This window comes from Rhipicephalus microplus, chromosome 1, assembly GCF_043290135.1.
Source record: "Rhipicephalus microplus isolate Deutch F79 chromosome 1, USDA_Rmic, whole genome shotgun sequence".
Lineage (NCBI taxonomy): Eukaryota > Metazoa > Arthropoda > Arachnida > Ixodida > Ixodidae > Rhipicephalus > Rhipicephalus microplus.
This window is the reverse complement of record NC_134700.1, coordinates 78,423,819-78,446,846: the sequence shown is the minus strand read 5'-3', so window position 1 is coordinate 78,446,846 and position 23,028 is coordinate 78,423,819. Positions and strand designations below refer to the sequence as shown.

The following is a 23,028-nucleotide window of genomic DNA, read 5'->3' as shown; positions in this document are numbered from 1 at the left end:
CATCTGATGCGATGCGTGAAGCAGCTGGAGGACGCCTTCCTAGGCCTGAGCATGACCGCAAAGCAGACAAGCATTAGGGAGTTTTTGTTCGCTAAATAAAATGGCAGTGCAGCAATATCCAGCTGGTTAACGTCTCTTGTGTGATTTTTTTTTTTCTTTTAAACTTTCAAAAGAATAAATATTAGAAACTGCTGCTGAAGGGTCAGTAAGTAGTAGTGATTTTGCCAGTAAGTAGTAGTGCTAGTTCAATATCACGACGGCCACCAGCACGCTGCGGCGTATGGAAGTCGTACTTTGACTAAGGCTGAGAGAAATTATACAGTGACTGCCCTGGAATGTCTTGTGGTTGTTTCCACCATCCAAGTGTAGACCTTATTTCTACTGTCGGAAATTAAAGATCATCACAGATCGTCATTTTCTTTGTTGGCTCATTGGACTACGCGACCCAGCTGGCCGGTTAGCTCATCGGGCCTTACGGCTTTAAGAATATAATTTTTCTGTGACTTACAAGAGCGGTGGATGCCACGCAGATGCCGACTGCTTATATCGTCTTCGATCTCTGAGTGTGGATACCGATGACAACGATTTCGATAAATACCTGGCTGCAATCCCCTTCAACTTCTCAAATTTGGACGTCTTCTGTCACGAGCAAGAGCGTGACCCTTCGCTGAAACCAATGATCAATGTGGCTTGTAGCTCTAAATGCGCCATGGCATTCGTGATTCATGACGGCCTACTATATCGCAAGAATTACTCCAGCCATGGTGCCACACTGCTCCTCGTTGTGCCAGAATGCCTGAATCTTGCAATATTTCAGGCCATGCATGATGACATCACGTCTGGGCACCTTAGGTTTGCCCCGGACGCTTCACCGTATCTGACAACGTTTCTACTAGCCTCGACTCTGGAAGACCACCAAGCACTACGTGGCGAGTTGTGATGTCTGCCAACGCCACAAACAACCTACCACACCATTGGCCGGCCCACTGCAACCGGTTAGGCCGTCGACATCGCCATTAGAAAAAGTCGGCATAGATTTATTCGAGCCCCTTCCCCAAGTCTACCAACGGCCACCACTGGATTATTGTGTGCGTAGATTACCTGGCGCAGTATACTGAAACAATGGCGGTTGCTTCAGCCACATTATCTGATGTGTCATGGTTTCTTCTGTACTTCGTTATACTCCATCACGAGGCTCCTCATGTGGTGATAAATGATCGCAGCCGGCAGTTTACCGCTGACGTTGTCAAAAAGTTGCTATGGCTTGGTGAATGCCAGCATCATCATTCATGCCATACCCCAATCAGACCAACGGTCTCACTGAGCGCACCAATTGTACCATCAGCAACATGCTTTCAATGTACGACGCAGCGAATCACAAGAACTGGGATGCCATATTACCTTTCGTTACATATGCCTCTAATACCGCGAAACACGAGGTCACAGGTTATAAGCATTTCATCCCCAAAGATTCCTCGACACCATGCTTCCTTTCTCGACGAACGAAAACGCGAGTGTCGCACAGACTTAGTGTCGCGCCGAAGAAGCTTGTCGACTTGCTCAGCTTTGAACACGTTCCGCCCACGCTCGTGCTAAAGACCGTTTAAACGCAAAACACCTGCCTGTGATTTTCGCTACGGGCGATTTTGTCTGGCTGTGGATGCCTGTTCAAAAGAAGGGACTTTGCCAGAAGCTTCTTTCCAAGTACTCAGGACCATTGGTCATTACTCAGTGCTTGAGTGACGTCACTTACGTCGTTGCGAAAGTGACAGCTTAGAACTGGCATTCGCGTAAGACACAAATAGTGCATATTGTCTAACTGAAGCCCTTCAACAACCGATCGCTTCTACTCGCTCGGTGAGCTTCGTCTTGCCCAGAGGAAAATGTAACGCAGACTGAAAGAGCGCAAAAGAATAAGAGGAAGGACTGGCTCGAGCAAGGGCTATTCAGCAGTGTCGGTTGAGCGCTGGCTTTTAAGTATAAATAAACCCATCACATCCGCAACAATATGTTGATGTTTACTATACTTTAAGCATATAAACCGGAATCACAAGCTTTTAAACTTGAAAAATTGTGAATCAATGAGAGGGTAACACGTTCATTTAAATTTAAAGTGAGGCTTCGCAGCAGCACGGGTTTCTCTTGGATAGGTGCTTTCACGGCTTTGCACCCCTCCCCTGCAGTGAAAACACCTTTACAAGAGTACATGTGAATTAATATACGCCTATTCGTTCATTTGGAATACTTCTAAATTTTCAGCAATTTCAATTATAATCGACTTGAGTTGGAATAAAGTAATATACGGTCGAATATTCAAGTATTCAAATAATCACACAAGCCTACATTATGTTGCTAGCCTTCCGGTGACAAAACATGTCTCCAGTATGATGCTGAACAGTGAAGGTAAATTCCTCTATTGCACTTTTACCACAGCTATCGATATTTTGCGGATATCAAGAAAGAACGCCAGCGTTCAGGTGTACTCTGTGGGGGAATGGATATGAATGGCAATGCATGGTTGTGTACCTCGGGCATGTGAGGACATGGCATTGCCCACCCAAAACTTGATCTTAGAATGACGTTTACTGAATTTGACCAATAAGAAGCAAACTTGGTTTGGACCATGGCTTGGACCATGCCCAAAATTAGGTCATGGCATTCTGGACACTGCTTCGGCCCATCCCAGATGTTTTAGTAGCTTACCCTGAAAATTGGCTTAGAACTGACCCATGCTCAAAAGCTAATTGGCCCATCACCAAAATTTCAGTGCGCACTAAATGAAAGAAAAGCAACTGTTATGCAGTGGCCTAATATTGCCTAACATGGCTACAGAATGTGCTTTTGTATAACGCCATATGCTGCTTGGCAGAGCCAAGCTGTCTCTCAATGTTGAAGTTAAAGGAAGGCAGAGTGGTCATCCTCACTTGAGCAAGGAACGCATGTCGTTGAGGTCGTTGTGCACGGGAGTCCCCGTGAGGGCCCAGCGTGACCATGCGAGCAATGCACAGGCCGCCTTGGCACGCCGTGTGTGCAGGTTGCGGATATTGTGTGCCTCGTCCAGTACCAGGCGGCGCCACTTGACTGTAAACAGCGGGGACAGCTGGTGGGCAGAGAAGTGAGAATAAGAAGAGCTTCCATTTTTCTTTATTGTGATAGCAATTATTGGCAAACTCTACTGATTTTTGCCATCGTTGTCATGCCGAGGATACGTATATGTATGTATAAAGTATATAATAGACACAAAGAAAAATAAATGAGAAGAAAAAATTTCCAAGGCACCCACCTCAGCGCACTGTATTAACCAACGGGGCCACAGAACTCATACAGTCTACAGTACTCTCAGTAAACGAAACCTGAAGGGACCGGAAAAATATGCTCCATTTAACAGGAGTTCCGTTTACTGAGAGGTGAAAATGCATGCAGAATACAAGCCCGAAACTAAGCATTGCAGAGGCAATAGTTCCATTTAAATAGTAGTTCCGTTTAACAAATTTACATATACTGAGTCTACTGTGTCTCACTTACGGCAAGCTATGTATGTATACACCATTTACTACTGGGTCACTGTCAATGGACTTGAAAGAAAACATTCTTGAACAAAGCATTTACTTAGTTTGGACAAGCCATACATGCTTTTCCTAAACATTGACATGTCAGATGGCTTGGTCAGTGGTTGGGTGGATTCACTGAAGCACATGTATGTTGGATGAAAGGGGCATTCCAACACGCCTCTGGCTTCACTTTAACTCTGAAGCAACACGAAAAATTGCTCGCATCAAGTGCAGGACTACATTCGATAATTAGCTGGTCCTGTCCCACCTGTGAATTTTGTTCCCATAAAAACGTACACCGCCACTATCACTTTAGACAGATAAACTCAACTCACTGCCCCAGATGAGTTGTGGTGACGTGTGCGCCGTTAAAACATCGCACGGCTTCATCGGCAGCCCAGTGTACATCTCACCGGGAACCTTGCGGACTGACGTCATGAACTTCTTACAGCACCACATCTGTGCGGTGTGCCTACAGGATTTGCTGAAGATAGTGGCTGGAGACTTCAACGTACTGTAATTTGACGTGAAAACCAGTGTCTTGCCACGTTTCTTGATGCCGAATTTGGCCTTCGCCTCCTTTTCGACGTCACATAGCCAGCAGCTATTCACAACAACAGATATTTAGATATTGTGGTTACTAATTCAAGCACAATCAACCATTGCAATAGGATGGGCGCTCGTTGAGCGCTCGTGCTGTGTGCCTCCTCTTTGCTTTGTGTCTGTGTTTACCCACGCGCTCCCAGTTCGCTGAACAATCAACCATGCTGACTACATTACGTACGTTTCCTAAATCTCTTAGTCTTACCTCGTATAACAGCCCGATGTGTTGCTATCGCATCCATTGATTCGGCTTTGTGCCAAAACTGTGACATTTTAATTGAAATGGACGCAAATGAAGGATTTGTTGGAGCTACCTTATTGTTGGGGCCCTAAAACACTATTCAACCTCCATTTTTTACTCTTGGGTTGTGTAGACTGAAGTACAGTCAAATCTTGATAATTCGAACTCTAAGGGGCCCGAAAATTTGTTCGAATTAAAAGAAGTTCGAATTGATGAAAGCTAAATAAACGGAGGGCTCTCCCTGCAGTGGCACATGTGCATTGAGCTAACACATGAGAAGGAAGTTTCAGAAAACTTACATTTATTCACAAATCATACGACATCCGTTATTGATTGAAGTAAGCGGTGATGCACGTCTGCACACGTTTGCCTTGCACTGAGTCAATCAATTTCGCATGCAGCTTGCAAAGCCTTTCTACTTCGGCTTCAGCGTTCTCCTGACAAGAGAAGCTGCGCGTGGAAATGTCTAGTGCCGACGCTTTCTAAAGACGACGATAACAACAGTTGTGCAGCGGAGCCCCTCCGCTAGGCAGCCGCAGCATGGGCAACACGTGACGAGAATCGAGAAGCGTCTCCACGCAGAGCAAAGCAGATCGGCATTGGAGAGAAAACCTCCACTCCACGACAGCTTTTTTTTTTTGCTCTCTAAGCGTGCATCGTTGAAAGGAGAAGGGTTACGTGGCAGGGACGGGAAAGGGGGAAGTGTGGCACCGGCGCGTGAGATACCCCTCCCCCTCCCCCTCAAGACGCACAGCCGTGCTCCCGCTAGGGCCAAGGGATGCAGAAGATAGTGCCCTTTTCCTTTCCTTCAACCACACATTCATTCGGCCAAGTGACAGCTTTCTTTTTGTTTTTCCTCTCTCTCTTTGCATGCGGCGTTGGAAGGAGAAGGGTTTTTACGTAGCAGGGATGGAAAAAGGAGAAGCCTGACACGGGCCTGCGGCAGATTGGCATTTTAGAGAGCGCAAACATTGCACCGCAGCCTTATCTTTCCTTTTCATTTCTTTCGCGCGCAGTGCTGAGGTGTCGCAGGTGCCGCCGCAGGATTAGGCCGGGTGCTGAGAGCATTTTCAGAGCGTGGTATGTTCGAATTAACCGTCGCAAGTGCTTGCACGTTCATATTATCGGGCGTTTTTGCCCATTGGAATACACATACCTTTGACGGGACCTCATCATGAGTTCGAATTAACCGGAAGTTTGAATTAAGCGTGTTCGAATTAATAGAATTCGACTGTACAAACAAACTGATGCGACAACGGCAGTAATAACAGCTTGAGGTATGAAGTCATTAGATTTATAAAAAATCAACAAAAAAAAAAAGAAGTGCCTACCCTCAACTCTATTTTTGTAACGTCACCTGACCACATTTCACTCGCCCTGACTAGCCCGGTAACGTAGAATGGCTCCCCCAATAAAATGGGCTGAAAGCTCATTTTTTCTTAAAAGAATGTTTTTCAGTGAACAATGAGACATATTTTTTCAAAAACTTTTAACAATAGAGAGCTGAAATATTGTAGATGTTATAAGAAGCTGAACATACAACAATACCGCCCTCAATAGTTGTCGTGTGTCACTCATAACATTAGGTCCCATAAAGGGTTAACGCTATAAAAGTGACACACTATACTGTGTCAGCTACGTGGTGTCAAGGGTTCTCCAGAAAATGCCGCCTCCGGTGCAGTATTCTAAATCTTATTTTAAAAATCAGTTTATCTAAAATGCTGATCATCCAAAGGTACCCCAGTGGATTGTTTCCCAAAAGTACCAGTGGGTGCGGTGGTAAGTGTTACATGTAGACACGCAATGGCAATTGCATATTACTCTTAACAGTTCGTGGCATTCATCACAACTTGGTCGTTTCTCCTCCGTCAATGAGAAGTGATTGCGCGTGATGTGCAAGAACCCTATATGAAGCTGACACAGCATTACCTCAATTGAAAGTGCTCAGCGATGCTTTAAAATTGTGGAATTAAGTGCTCGTTTTAACAGAGCCCATTAATGTGTGGCACACACAAGCACAACATGCAATCTCAATGTTGTTCAGCCAATCACCATCATCACACTGCCCACAGTTCACTGCAGGACGAAGGCCTCTCCAAATCATCTCCAAGCCAATTGCACTTTGTTCCAAAAATTTTTCAAGTACATCTCCCCAGCTAACTCTCTGTTGCTTTTAAAATTAGAGCGAGAAGTGCATTTCGGGCGCCAAGCAAGTTCGAATATTGAAGTGTGAGTGCAAATTGAATGGATTATTTTTTAAATATTTCTACACTATTTCTAGAATACTTTTCGAATACTTCAAAGAAGAATTGCAGAATAAGAAGGAGGAGAGGATTCCAAAGAATACTATTGAGATAGCAACATGAAAGAGTTTCTTTTGGCTACGTCAATGAAGCACTGGTGGGGTAGTGTTTCATAGCTATGCAGGTCATGCAGAGGCCGAATTGCATTTATGTACATGATTTGGTGCAACCGAAGTACTTCCCAAATTTCAGGTCCAAACCACATCAATTCAGCCCTTACCTCGGCCACATCTATCATCACCAAGTTGGAATCAGCGTTTTCTTGAGTGCAAAACTGAACAACCGTAGCTGAGCCTGAAAAGCAGTTTTGCTGCAATACAAGAGTGTGACGGGTGAAGCATAATAAAAACCTGAAGGGGCCACTGCCAGTTAGGCGCTGACGGCATTTGTCTTTGGGAAATTCGAACACACCGAATAATAAAGTTCCAGTGCGAATTGAATTGAAGAGCAAACACTACCAGAAAAATATTCGGAAGATAAAATATTGGCCCACCCTTACTAAGAATCCATTTCATTGTTATTACTGACCATAGATTGTTTACCACACACATTACATGAGTCACCTATGTCTCCGTATTTTCCCTAAACCTCAAACACAGATACCCTTGTTTATTCTGTGACCCATTATACTGTCTGCCAGTTTCTTAGTGTAATGCGTATCATTATTTATTCTATCACACACAGCACAGTTCTTAAGTTAACTTGATGCAGAATTTCTTTGTCACCCTCCAAGCCTTTACCCCACATGTTAGAGACCGCGATGGTGTAACGCTTCTCACTTCCGGGACCACTGGCAGCCATCACATATCTTGCCACGTGGGAAGGGTTGCTCTGTATCCAAAAAATGGAGCTCCTGTTCGAGTCATTGTACATGCGTGACGCACTCAAGACAATGAAGCAATTTAGTTAGCAAATCAAAGCCACAAGTAGGCTACGTGGTGCAAGACTGATGTAGTGCATATCAAAATAATTTTGGCTACACAAAAGAACACAAAAGGCAAATATTCCACAGGACGAGATAGATCCGCTTGTTACTGTTTCAAAGTGGTTGCACCGAGATGCCAGCTAGATGTTCTAATATGCATCGCTCCTACTATAATTCTGAGACTTATTTTTTGCTCTTAGAGGCAGTACAGTGCATAGTGCATTACATCCTTTACGAGAGTCATACGCCATTATTGGAAGCACTGCGCAGCCTTACGTTGAGGTATTTGTGTGTCTGGCTAAAAGGAAAGGCATATGCACTTCTATTTGAGATTTTAACTGATTCTGCACCATGCAGCCGCTAAATAGCTTGCAACAACTTGCACATCAAGTTTTTATTTTGGCTACACCCGAATGACACGATCAGCATTAACAGAATGTGGTCCACAGTACCACATATGTAGGCATTAGTACCCACCCCACTCTTGCCTGTAGCATCAACGCGAGCCCAGTCACTGCTGATGGTGTCGTAAGTGGTGACGACTAGGTCGCAACGTGCCAACTCCTCTGGGTCGACTGTGCGGTTGCGCCCGTGGTGCACGTGCACCTGCCATTGACCAGGAAGGTGTCGCTGCACCTCCTCCTCCCACTGGTGCAGCAGGGACAGCGGGCAAACCACCAGTGTCCCACCCCTGGGTGGCGCAGGAGCCGCTGTTTCACTGTCGTTCTTGCCATCTGCGTCAGCCAACAGTCATACCATAGGAACTAACGAAATGAAACAATATAATGACTAAAATAACTGATTTTAGGAAGAAATAAGCAGCGTAGGTGTGTCTCGAATACATGAGACTTGGTGTGATGGACATTGCCTCGCTATCTGTTGAGTTATTTATCACTTAAAGAAAAATATTATGTGCTAGGAATGGCCTTGTTGCAATGATAAAAAATGTGCAGTACATACTCATCACAAAGTATCTACTTACATCAGGCACATGTTCATAACATGCTGACTTGCAGTGCTACGCCGATCTTCTCATTATCACCACTTAGAGCTATTGTGCTTCACTTACGAGCGATTCTGTTAAAGGGCCAGTAAACAGGCTCCAACATTTTTTACACCCCACCCACACACACACAAACAAACTTGCCGGTTCCTACAGTAGATGCACCTGTTTCCCTTGCCTGGACAATCCCCCTCGTAAGTGCAGTCTGATGAAAGCTTGCCCATAGGCAAAGTACGCAGCACTGAGCTTGTTGATAGGCTCCCTCCCTACGAAACAGCGCCTTGGCCCTGCGGTGATGTAGTTTCTGCCGCCCTATCCGCATTTTCATTTTTCTGTGCTGCCCTGTGCCATTTTGTAGAGGCCGAGGCTCCGGGAGAACCGGTATTGAAAGAACAAAACCAGCCTGCGAGATAAATAAACATCTCACTGCTTCACTACGAGGGGAAACGTGCTACTTGCTTCGTGTGTCTTGCCCACGTTACTATGACACGTGCTTATAAAAGCGAACCCTACTCGGTCGTTGGTTGCGTGCTGATGATACATCACAAACATCGTGTCATGTTGTCGAAGTGGGCGGAGTCGCGATGACAGGCAACTCCTTCACGGAGAAAAGTGGCGAGCGGCCAAGCCGAAATTTGAAACCGGCTAAACGGATGTTCTAACCCCTGTAACTTCCTTAACTTCCTTATTATAGCTTGTATTCGCGAAATTCTTGTGGCAGCAAGTTCATATAGCAATAGTGCCAATATTTTTCATTAAAATTTTTGGACTTCAAGGTTGTTTACTGCTTCTTTAAAACATACATTTGGATATCTCTGAATAAACCCAAGCGCCTTTTTAACTGCAGACTTTCATATATCAAAAGCTTCCAACCTCAAATGTAGCTCTCCTCATATGTACACTTGCTCATGCCCATCGATTGTCCATAGAAGATGAAGTACACAAGAAAGCGGAGGTCAGAGAGAGAGAGAGATTATAGCAGCTCAGAAGATGACAACTGCTCATACCATGGTCTACATCCAAGAGCTAAAGTGCTATTGCGGGCCAAATATGCTGGCAGGCAAATACATGTGATGACGTAGGCCGACACAGCATCTAAAGCTGCCTTTTGTTCAGTACTGTCAAAAACTGAGACGTTTTTCAATTTAAATAAAGCTGTTTTTTAAGTTCATTGGTGCAACCGACCCATAAGCACTTGGAAGTTCGTCATAAACAGCATTTGCATGCAGCCTCCTTATTTTTCAACGGGTTCAATATCTTCACGCCTATCGAGGTCTACTACGATAAGTAAATGCTGCACTACCATATTCACACAAATGTAACAAGTTTTTTTCATGATTTTTGCTACCTTCAGTCAACCCTTATAATACAATCACATAATGAAATACACAAGAAATAGTACCTATTTGCTCTTCCTCGATGCAATGAAATTGTGCTTGCATTAAAATTGCAGTGACCAAAGTGACGCTTTGCTTTTAGAGCAGATTTTGGAGCAAGAAAAATGCTAGTTTTGGAGTAGCTACAGTCGAATCCCGATAATTCGAACTCGAAGGGGCCTGAAATTTTGTTCGAATTAAAAGAAGCTCGAAATAATGAAAGCTAAGTAAACAGAGGGCTCCCCATGCAATGGCACATGTGCATTGAGCTAACACACGAGGGGGAAGTTAAAGAAGACTTACTTTTATTCACAAATCACAGGATATCTGTCATTAATTGAAATAATCGGTGATGCTTGTCTGCACACGTTTGCCTTGCAGCGAGTCAATAAATTTCGCACGCAGCTTGCAAAGCATGTCTACTTCCGCTTCAGCATTCTCCTGGCAAGAGAAGTTGCACGCGGCAATGTCCAGCGCCGACACTTGAAGACGACAACTGCATCGCCACTACCACCCTCTGCGCCAAAGCCGCAGCATGGCCAGCAGGTGACAAGAAAGGAGCGACCTGCTTCTCTCCACGCGGAGAGAACCAGATCGGCGAGAGAAGCAGATCTGCATTTGAAATAAACCAACACTCCACGGCAGCTTTTTTTTTTTTTTTTTTTTTTGCTCTATTCGCGCGCGTTGTTGAAAGGAGAAGGGTTACGTGGCAGGGACAGGAAAGGGGGGAAGCGTGGCACTGGCGCATGAGAGAGAACCACACTCCACGACAGCTCTTCTTTTTCTTCTCTCTCTCTTTCTTTCTTCGCGCATGGCGTCGGAAGTAGAAGGGTCTTTATGTGGCAGGGGCAGAAAAGGGAGAAATCTGTGAAGGCGTGTCGCAAATCGGCACTTGAGAGATATACATATACAAAAGTAACATAAGCCAATGTGGTGTTCCAGTCATGATGATCTTGAGATGTACATACAAGTCCACGGTTAAAGCGAACACCTGTGTGAACAGCACGTTGAGATCATAGCGGCTTAGATATGCATAAGACTACTGGTGGTTAAACCTTCCGACTCCTCTTGACAGAATACTGACTTGCATGAAGAGTGTTTCTTAAACCACTTGCTCTTAGACTGCCAGGAATATTGATGATGTGCATTCGAGTGTTCCATTTAATAGTGGACCATGCAGTACATAGAAAGCATCTCTGTTAGCTGGCGGTTGAGACATTCAGTTAGGACTTTAGTTTGTAGGTTGTAGGCGGTAGACAGCGTGTGCTCTGTGGCATGCGATCGAAGGAAGTCATCGACAACTTGGTAGAAGAAAAAGCAGTCGCGGTCCGTAAGCAGCTGCCGGGGTGCACCGTAGTGGAGGATGACGCCATGAAGAAGAAAGCCTGCGACGTCAGTGGCACAACTAGTTGGCATAGCCTTTGTCATTGCGTAACGAGTCGCATAATCTGTCGTGAGGAAGAGCCACTAGTTTCCCAGGATTTTAATTGCAAAAGCGCCAAGCAGGTCAAGTCCCACACGATAAAATGGTTCAGAGGGGACTTAAATTGAGTAGAGATATCCAGCTGGAGGCAAGGGAGGTGTTTTAGGGCGTTGGCATAGGTCGCAAGTAACGACATATCATTGCACAGAGCAGTACAGTCCAGGCCACAAAAACTGAGGCCGCCTATGGTCGTATGTGACAGGCAATAGATGACAAGGAACAAAAAGCAGACGCTTAGGGTCTTCAATGCTGATGTTGTGGCGGTAGAGTATGCCATCATGCAGCATGATCATATGGGATTCGGCTTACAAGCACTGAAATTTGGGTGAATTTGTACTTGGGAAACGATTTTATCTCCAACGAAAAAGTACATGAAAATGCGTAAACCCGACGTTTCGGAATCGACTCGGTTCCTTCCTCAGAGGGAACTGTGGCTACGTTGCAGCGGCGTCCTCAAGGCACTCGCGGGGCGGTTAATGATCTCCCTTCCTGTCCCGTATTGATGCGGCGCCTAGTATGTGTGCACACGCCAAGGGGGAAGGGTTCCAAGGTGTATGTTTTGGGCCTTTCGCTGTATATGCAACGACTCAACTAGTAGCCTCCTTTTACAGTTAGTCTCGCTTTCAAGGGTGGTCGTTGCATCGAAATTTATCTGGTGGTCAAACGTCTCAGAATGCTCAGCGACGATGCTGCGCTCTTTGTTGAGCTTGAGGACATCGTTGGCGTGTGGCTGTGCGGTCAAAACAACGTAAGTGGCTGCCTGAGGTGACAGATGCACATCTTGACAGACACACATCTTGTTTACATACAATAATCACCGCAAATTGTAAGAAACAAATACAGGCAGATGGTCACTAAACACTAAGTATGATAAGCTACTTATATTTAAAATACCAGCACTTGTGAGAAGTAATTTGAAATCAATAAAGTTGATCCCCAAATAATAAAAGCAGCCACCATCACATGTAACTATCGCCAGAGCAGCAGCTTACAATCGGAACAAGATCAAAACAATGTTATTTTCATATTTCACCAAAATAGCCAGTACAGCTCAATGAGCTACTATGCATAACATGCCAGTTCTTGCAGCACAAATGAGGTGAAAGCGGATAAAGTGGTAGTGGTACATTTATTAAGTCACACATCAAAGCCATCACAGCCGGAGTTAATAATCAATATTATATCGAACTGGCATCCCCTGAATATCACCAAAATAGTCAGCTTGTCAGGTATAAAAAGGTATAAAAAGGTATAAAAAGGTATATAAAGCCAAATCAGATATGTGTAGTGCCAGTATTGTGGCAATTGGAATATGTGAGTATGCAGATAATATGCATACTGGTGTACCAGCATATTAGGATGACAGTACTATAGAGCTTGTTATTGGTTTTGTTCAGCCTCGCTGGATGATCATACAATTAAAGTAAATTGTTTTGAGTTTCCCAATGTCATTTCAAAGCAAGTTCATAGCAGTTACTAACAAGTAATACACCTTGGAGCAGCATTTCTTTTTTTTTGGAGCAGTTTAGACAAATTGTAACAGTGCTTCCATCACTGCAATCGAGTCAAATACAGTGTATAGAAATGTGCAAGGGCTGCACCCTCCACTTGGCAGAATAAAATAATAAAATAAGGAAGAAAAAATTTACAGCGAAGAAGTAGGTAATTGTATTCGGTGCTCCAGCACATGCACACATATCAGAAAACCTTTGCGCTACATGCTTTTACATGCAGCCATCACACAAGTCTAAATTTTACACGAACAATACTATAAGCACTTCTGCTCCGACACAAGTCTCTGTGATAGAGGATTTCCTTGATGTAAGTATCATTATTTTCTTTATTATATTCTACGAGAATTTATACTTGTCCACAAGTGTGCATCTCCAAGTGTCCTATTTGTTACCATGGTTCAACATCCTTGGCTCGAAAGCTTTTTACACTTTGCTTGACCTTTGTGACTCCCCACTGCCATTGATTTTATCTCAAAAGCATACAGCCCTGCTACAAACAAAATGCATTCCACCGTAGTATGTAAACCATCCTTGCACAAGACAGCCGATTTGAGTACTACAACATAGACCACTTATAACTTGCCAAAGTCGCATGTATTTTTAATCTAAGCAGTACTTCACTAGAACTAAAACAGCTTTTTTCAATGTTTGCACATGTGCAAAACATTTTGATCAAGTAGCTGTGCTTTCCCAAGAATTGAGGGACACTACTGGCATGTTTGCATCTGTTTAAATCTTCGACTGTTAAATATTGAATCATTCTAAACGTAAGGCCACCCCTGACCACAACTACAGAAACATCTATCTAACATGTCAGGCTTAGACTGAGATGGCATGATGTCGTGGTAAGCTTGCCCTTACCAACATATGGTGTAAGAGAGGTCACAGCCTGAAATCAATAGATACCATGCCAAAATCATGACGACACTGCAGGCGAAGAAGCACATAGACAGGACAGGTGCTTATCCTGTCTATATGTTTCTTTGCTTGCAGTGTGGTTGTGCTTTTCGCACGAAATTGTGTATTGAAGTCAGACATGCACCAACTAGCCCAAAGTGAGTACTACAAGAAAGGCCCCATTCACCAGCTGAGCCAAAGTCAGCAGACATGAAATGGAGTTCACAGTTTTGGCTGCTCTTATAGCTGCTGATACATCCCTTTCATACATCCCGTCTCAAAACCCTGCTGGGTCTGTAAGCTCGTGCAATAGTAGCATAGGTTAAAGCGTTGGTCATAAAGACTAGAAGCATTTACAATGGCGAAACACTGTTTAACTGATGAAAAAGTGAGGTCACAGGTGCAACATCTAATATCGTAACATTGTTTATTTTTCACACAACAAATAGACAGCTCCAACACCAGTAATGCGATGCGATGGGAACATGAGTGCGCACTTGGTGCGGAGTGTGCACTGCTGACACTGAAATAAAAACGCCACCTTCCTTAAAACCCACACTGCAATGCTCTCTCTATCTCTCGGCTTCTCGTTCGTCCATTTAGCATCTCCTCTGTATCTCCTGGCCTGCTCAGCATACCCCCCATGAGAAAGAAGCCTGTGCGCTCCCTCAGTTGTCCTTGGGATTTTGCAGATGCCGCATTATAACTGATCGTTCATCTCAGGACCACTGCACAATGAGCAGTAAGCGGACACATTGTGGAAGAAAAAGGAGGCAAAAGAAAGAACCATGTCTTGCACTCTAAATTTGTTACATTATGAGTGGCCCGAGCTGTATTAAAAATTAGCACCGCCCGACAACCACAAGTCTAGCGAACATTCCCAAATAACACAACCACATCCAGTCCCTTGGAACAACCATGATAAATGAGGAAAAAAAAAAGGCAAAAAAGTACGATCAGAGTCACATACACAGCCATTGCAAACTGGTTCAAAATGAAACTACAATATGCCGCAACCGCTGCACAGTAAATTTAATTTTAACTTCATGTTCAAAGTAGATAAAAAGTAACCACTAGTGTCATCCAAAAGCAAATGCGGTCAATCTTGAAAATCTATAGGTAGGACAAGAAATCCTAACTGGTAGACTTATTTTGCTTAAAAACAAACTTGTCCAACTTGAAATTATATTTTATGCACTTGAGGCAGCTTTAGCTTGCACCAGAGACCAATTTTTGTTTGTTTTTATCTCTCACGCCTTCAAGTAAGCATCCAGTGGCACTGCCTGCGGCATGTTTCCTTGCCTGCGTGCCTGCCTGCAATTGGTGAAGAAAGGCGACCACGGCGTACGCCACCGCTCATGAGAACAACAAAAAAGTGTGTGTGCCTAAAACGACCAGTAAGGTTTTTGTTTTATTAATTAAACTTGATGAAGCCTGCAAAGACCGCACACGGTTTCAGTTTTTTACTTTCACCGGCACCGACCAGTGTTGTGGGCATTAATCCCATCGATGGAAGGAGACATAACGTGGACAGAAAATTAAAAATTTCTACGCACTTTCCAGAGAAACCACTGCAACACTTCACATGGTACGCTTTCTATTGTGACACAAAATAGGAGAGCGATAAAGGACGGTAGACAGTCCCTTTAACAGTTTGCCTCAGGCGAAACTCTGATGAATGTGCATTCACAGCAGCCTACTGCACAGTTCCTTATTGGTCCGCTTGTGTGAGTCCCACAAAGGCATTCGCAGGTTTCTTTTTTTTGATGGAAATGGATGTCTTGAGCATAGACCGTGGTACAAAAATAAACTTGGCTAGTTTTTTACAGGTATAAAATTTCAGGTGATAAGAATATATTTGCCTCCCCATAGAAGTTGTAGCGCCAAGATTCCACAGTACTTTTCCATGACACTGCCAAAAATCCCAATAAATATGCTGCTTCGCCTTATGAGATATTGGGTGCTAATTTCTGCCATCTTTCACAAATTCACAAGCAGGTGCTAGAAACCACTGCCAGATGGTTTGCAGCTGCAATCAAGCAAGCTTTCCCTTGAGTGATTAAGATGATGATAGTGTGTTGTTGCCACTGACGTGACCGAGGAGCGAATCACAGGCGGACACCCAGGCGCCAGGGAAGGAGAACCCTTGTGAGGCTTCTTGACGACACAAACACATAATTTATTTACATATTTACAGGAGTTCAATAGACTAGGCGTCGGGACGTGCCATTACGTGAGACACCACAGGCCCAAGCGAAGGCCAGAGAGAGAAGCGTGGCAGCTTGGGCTAGTTGACATGACGATAGTTATAGCCCGAGAACAGAATGACACCTTCTTCGTGTCCTTCTTGTCTCTGTGTCGTCGTTATGTTCTCGCGCTATAACTATCATCATGCCAGAGAGAGAGCCCGACTGCACACGCGACGCGCTTTTATACCCCTTGTTCGTGCACGTGCATCTTCTCAGACGCGGGCTGTGCGTCCCAGCGATGCTGATGCGCGTTTCCTGCAGCGCACACAAACACCTCCTGCGTTCCTACAAGATGCGGACAGCGTTTCACCGTTAGGCCGATGAGCGTCCCTCGCAAGCCATCTCCTCGCTGTGCCAGTCATAACACCACACACAATGCCAGCCCCTTCAGAGACTTCTCAACAGCGACATGTTTTCAGCACTTGTAACGAATCTTCATGTCATTCTCTTCAAACTTTTATTTATCATGCTTTAGGCAAATTTTTTGCAGCAAGCACCTACCAGTCAGCCAGCACTATATCGCATCCAATACATAGCAGATAATTGCATCATTAGATATGGTTTGCTTTTACATGAAGACACTGGAAAAATTGAGAAATCTGGAGAATTTTATCATTATCAGCAATATATCATTAGCATATAATTATACATAGATTGCACAGTATAAACAAATGCAAACACAATAAGTTCGTACCAGTTTTGTCATTACTCTTGATTTTCGCAGCCAACTTGTGCGCCTTGTCCCTTGACCGCTGCTGTTCCACAAGTGACAACATGGTCAGCGTCTTGCCCAGACCCATTGCATCAGCTGGGGGTGAGAGATGAAAATGAAGGGCAGCCACAACATCCCAATTTACATGCAATTGGAGGATGCTACGCAAAAGACGCTCCACAAAAATTTCCCAGCCGGCCTTCACTGCTAGGCTATAAATATGTATCTAGTGTTTGTACGATGCAACATGCAACAAGTACAGCACAATCTCGACAAACCGAAATCGCTTAAACAGAACATTATGTTGTTTGGTTTCGCACTCTGGACCGTAATAAAAGCAGCAGGTTAAATAAATGAAAGCAAAGTTTAAGCCACTATTTATAACCTATTTATAAACTAGGGTTAAATATCCTTAAAATGAATGTCTATATCAAGAATTCCTCGATATTATGACATTTCTTTACCCCCTGCCTTTACTGTACAGAAACACATGTATTTGCAATCTCTATGTAACAAAGTGCCAACTGGAAGCACCCTTGGTATAAAGAATTTTCGCCGCCAACAACTAAGAGATTTGCCCCAAATTTTGTCATTTTGGCACAAGCAGGAACCACACGCAACCTTTGCGGTTGCCCCACGAAGTGGCAGCATTGCACATGGTGAGCTCGAAGCCCCAGCGACTGTGGGCGAAAGCGAACACTTGTTTGTGAGTGCGGCATAACGCAGCCAGGAGCCTATTATTTTTCTAGGTGGCGTTGGCCAGGCGAGCCTACACCCCTAGAGCCCGCGTTCTTGTGCATGCACAGGCGAGCCTTTGTCCCAGCCACTCATTGGTGCCACCACGCTACACCACACTAACCACAACAGTTTTCCTAAAGAAAAGGAAAAAAAAAAGAGAGGCTTCTGAGTTGGCAGCAATGCTCCTCGGTTCTAGCGCAAGTCTCTGAAATACACTTGGTTAACATGACACAAGATGACACCACTAAAAAAATGTACTCTTGTGCTTGAAATTTGCGATGCTAATGAGGGGTCGTACTGCATAAGTAATGTGCTTTTCTGAATATTCCTTGGTATCCCTGTCGTTCGCTATTTGTTTTCAATGCCAGGCGCGCATTCATTGTTTCCCTGTGCGCACATGAAGCCGCCTCTGACAACATGCCGCATTGCGACTTTTTTTATAATGGAGACAACTGTGTCAGCCCTACTGAAGGGATGTCAGATTAGACGCTGATTGAAACTGTCAAAGTCCACAGCGGCAACGACGAATCTTTGAAGATTGACTTGTAAGTTGTAACGTGATTTACCGTCTTTTTCCATGCAACGATTTTGCAAGAATGAAGCCTTTCACATGGGCTCCAGCAATGCCCGCTTGAAAAAAGCAGGTCCACTAGCCTGTTTTCGCACACAACCACATACACAAAAGAACTCTCACTCTCGCCTCACTGTCGCCATGGCCTCGAGCGCTCCAAGCGTAATGCCGCTGCTTTATGCTCCGTCATTGGCAAAACAAGGTGCATTGCCGGAACTCATCTCAAAGGTCATGGCTAGCCAATGACGAAGCAGCATTGTATTGATGCCCTACAAACATTCCGTATTGCCATCTATTATGAATAAGCAACAGAGCAAAATAGCACGGTTTTTTGCTGCTAAATAAGTTGTGCACCAGTTCTACCTTGAGTTCCCCTTTTGTTTAATTTGTGCATTTCTTTTCCAAATTTTTGGGCTGAAACTGGATATAACGATAACCTGTTTGTAACAAATTTCCAGGAAAACTTGTCAATTTCGTTATACCCAGGTTTACCTATAAAACCATCGTTATAGAATAAAACTAAACAGATAACTGCCCATTCCTTTCCTTTTGGCTTTTGTCATTCACTTCTTCGCATTTTTACGGCTAAATTAGATGCCTCCTGAAATGCAAAAAGCGACCATCAGTGCTGGTGCTGTCAACACAAGTGGCTCAAAAAAAATCGTCACGCGACATTTCTAATGCCTTTGATCCCAGATGCAGCACATTGGCTACAGAAGACTTTCAGATAATCGTGGGAGGGGATTGTCTCAGCTGACACATCTAACTGAAAAGAAGAAAGAAAACAGGACGGCTTTTGCCTTCGTATCATTTCAGGCCAGAGTTGCACTCAAGGTTGGCTCTGGTTTCCTTGGAGCCTGCTTCCACGACGACACCGAAAGGCCAAGGCAATGTGCTTACACGGTAGACAATGGCCAATGTGAACAATGAATTTAAGACTCGTGGTATCACAAAAACAGCCGTTACCATAAAATACACCACTAAGAATTTTTTTATGTGTGTGTGGTGGAAAGACCCTGTTGTACACTTCCGCAAGTTATTCTCCTCATAGAAAGAAAAGGCTATTTGTGTTTTTCTGTAGTTTACTCTGCCTTTTTATCACACTTTCCCTGGCTAATGATCAAAGACGTTATGCAAGCTCCCTCCTGCTATCACTACATTTCACCCCTACTTATGATTATGTTGAAGCAGGTATCTCCCAAAGAATGACCGCTTGTGACCTACCCGTTTATCGCTCCGCAGGACGCAATTACATCCGTTTCCGTGCAACGCTAAATTACACAAATGATGCCACAGTAGTTGCGTTTTCTGTTTTGGGAACTCAGAAAAACTAACTCCATGTTGTTGGCAATAAGAAAGATTGTTATAGTTTTTTTACTCGTTTTTCTTTTTGGACCGGCACACAACCACAGTTTTTTTTTGATGCAGTTCACTTACGCTACAGATATGCGCGCTGTTTGCTTTGGTGCCTAGGAGGTCAGTGGGGATTCTTCCAATATGGACTACTCCTTAAGTGCCTAAATCAGAATCTAATTAATTGGACTTAAGTTTGTCTAACGAGGACAGATTTAAGAGTTCAGACTTGATGATGGAGTGACATCTCAAAAGCGTGCGTTGCGAGGTGATCTGGATCGGATTAAAGGTGTCCTAGTGTTTATTGTTAAAACAGAAAGATTTTTTTAGCATAAAAGTACTCTGGTACACTTACTTTTGTATGTCTGTGAGCTATGTTTATTATTAATAATTTTTATTTATAAATAGTTGTATAGGTGTCTTTTTTTTTTAGGATTTTGCTCGACCCTCCAACGAATAAACTACGTGTATATAACAAAGATAATTTTTTTGTCTCTTTAATGCTACAAAAAAAAACTTCACACTATTTTTTTCTTATGTAGAATCATCTGGACAATTTATCTCAGCAATAAAAATTACACAGTTTTCAATAGCATTTTGCAAAGAAATCCAGCCCTCAAATGGCGGAACACACTGCAGTGGTTGTGGATGGTTATTGTGACTTATGTGGGTAATCAGGGGTAATATTGATTATTGATGAAAACCATCGGCTGAATATTAGTCTTGATGTAAAGAAGCCCCCCAATTCTCACCAGTGCTGATTGAGGTTAAGCATTAATAGTAAAAGCAGTAAGCACCTTTACCAAGGCCCAGAGCTGTTTATGGGCACCTTCAGAGATGAATGAATGACGTTTTCTCCTGTATAAGAATCTTGGCACGAACCAAGAAGAAAAGCACTACACCGCAAGCTGTGGCAGCAAACTGTGAACACGTATAGTGTGAAGAAACAATAAATTATTTCACACTGATGAGGTATTTTTAATAAATTCTATTGCTCTTTTACTTCGTAATAATTGGTTAAGAGTACAAGTTAATTATACACAAAATAAATTAAAATGGCATACTATCTCTATTGGACATGTTTACATCTCCAATACAGGCAGTACAGAACAAAACGGAAGTCAATTAATTACAACAACTCCACCACGGTGATCTAGTGGCTAAGCTACTCGGCTGCTGATCTGCAGGTCGCAGGATCGAATCCCGGCTGCGGCGGCTGCATTTCCGATGGAGGCGAAAATGCTGTAGGCCTGTGTGCTCAGATTTAGGTGCACATTAAAGAACCCCAGGTGGTCGAAATTTCCAGAGCCCTCCACTACAGCGTCTCTCGTAATGATGTGGTGGTTTTGGGACGGTAAACCCCATATATCAAATCAATTAATTACAAGATAACACAGAGAGAACAGACTGTCTACCTAACTAGCTTCGAACTAGGCACTCAGTTATCACAGACACAGCCACAAATCATACAAACAAGTTAGCAATATCTTAGATGGGGAACATCGATGGTTCTTGGGCAAGTTGGTTCATGAAAATTGTGGCAGAACAACACAGTTGATATTCATCGCTGTGTCCAGTGTGTTCTGTGTCTCATCTTCAGTGCTGTCCTGTTACAATGGTTACATGTTCAGTCACAAATACACAGATTCACACAAGCTCCACGCTCATTTTACAGATGCAAGTGTGTTACCGAGTTATGAAGTGTGCAAATAGTCACAAGTGTGAACAGGGGCAAGCACACATGGATGGCGATACTGGACGGACAGGAACATGAGTGGCATTGGTGTAGCCAAAAAAGAAACGGAGAGCATATACTGCTACATGGTAATATCTAGAAGATGCTCAATTGTTCTACTCGTTATCCACCGGCTAGGCAGTGATATCTATCAACTGATTCCCTCCTATAACGACCTATCTGCCATGGCTCACTGGTTATTGTGCTAGGCTCCTGACCTGAAAGACGTGGTTTCGATAGCGGCGATCACATTTTGATGAAGGGGAAATGCTAGAGGCCCATGCCCTTTGTGATTTCAATGCACGTGAAGCAGTGCCAGCCGCTCAAAATTATCTGCAGCCAGCCGTCTTCTGCAGTGTCCCTCATAGCCTCAGACTCTTTGGAATGTTGAACTTTATATATACCATTTTTCTGTTATTGCGCATCGCTTAGCCCGTTCAGATGCCACCTATGAAGAACTGTCTGTAAATGTGCCAAATCACTACATTATTTCAAGGCACTCAATATTCAACCGCAACAAGAGTAATGAGAAAATTGTTGAAATTATGTCTTATAACAACTCAATCCACTTAAGTTGTATTTAAATATCTCTTTATCTAGAAGTCATTGATGCTTACTTTTGGCATAAACGAAATCAAATCTCAGGCTACAAATATTGTGCAAACTCATTTTTAGTTATGTCAATCTTGAGCAGAAAAAAATACTGCTTTTCACACTGCTTGCCAGATGTGGCACATCGCACGACTCGTCGAACGTAGTAGTGCCTTCAGAGAAGCGGTCATATGTATCAGTTAGGCTTGTGCCAATTGTGAAATACAGGTTAGAAGTGAATTTGAAGCGAATACTGATCTTGGTTGAATAATTTAAAGAACATATTATAAAAAAAAATTGGGCACATTTGTCGCGACCTAACTAACCTGCAGAACATTTTTTTTCATTGAAAGGCCTCATGCAAATACCCTTTTTTTTTTTTCATTCTAAGAAAATCGAAAGAACTTTGAGTAGCAGCAGGATCTGATTTTCAATATGATGCGAGTAATAACCAGTAAAATAGATAACATTTTAAAATTTATTATAACAAGCTTTTAAGCTTAAAAATGATGAATCAATTTGAGAATAATATGTTGATTTAAAAGGGCCCTGCAACATTTTTTTAAGTAGCCATGCAATGGATTCAATAAATAAGCTTATTGCCTCATGAATTCATTGCTGTGAAAAATATTTAAAATCCGTCTAGTACGAACAAAGTTGCAAAGATTTATCACCCGCCGCAATCGCGTTCTCTCTTCTCATCCAAGCAAAAGCGTCGGAAGCTAAGCAGTGAGGGATGGCATGGGAAAAGAAAATACATCACACGCGCCTCGTGACTTTTCAGCACTTTCTTCCTCTCTTTTTTTCCTTTCGTTTTTCGAATATGCAGCTATTTAGTGAGATCGTGCACATACGCGTGCACAAGTGGAAATCTCTCACGTCAGCCCCAGAAACGACCGAGCGCACCATGCTCAAATCAGCTAATCGCTGATACAACGGCTATGACGAGTTATATTGGAGCTTTTCGTGTCACTTGCCCAGAGAAGAGAGCAATTATTTTTAGCTGACTTGAAAACTTATTGTGAATTGCAGGTCACGTGCTGCGCTATAATATTTGGCTCACGTGTTCTCGATAGCCTCGACCACAGATCGGAAGCGTTTTATGACCATATTCAAGAAGTGTTGCAGGGCCCCTTTAAAAGTTTGAAGTGGAGCTTCGCGGCAGAGCGGATTTCCTATGCAC

The 23,028-nt window shown here is 43.5% G+C and overlaps 1 protein-coding gene across 5 annotated transcripts in view; it reads right to left on the bottom strand.

Annotated features, from left to right (window-relative positions):
- LOC119178658 (transcription termination factor 2-like) overlaps positions 1–23,028 on the bottom strand; it is a 123,429-nt gene that overhangs the window by 73,601 nt on the left and 26,800 nt on the right. For all 5 annotated transcript variants that reach the window (XM_075869572.1, XM_075869558.1, XM_075869552.1 and 2 more), the window contains 3 exons: positions 16,840–16,953; positions 8,101–8,357; positions 2,925–3,100 (listed from right to left, as the gene is read on the bottom strand). In XM_075869572.1, coding sequence (XP_075725687.1) covers positions 2,925–3,100; positions 8,101–8,357; positions 16,840–16,953 — 547 coding nt within the window. The remainder of the gene's footprint in view (positions 1–2,924; positions 3,101–8,100; positions 8,358–16,839; positions 16,954–23,028) is intronic.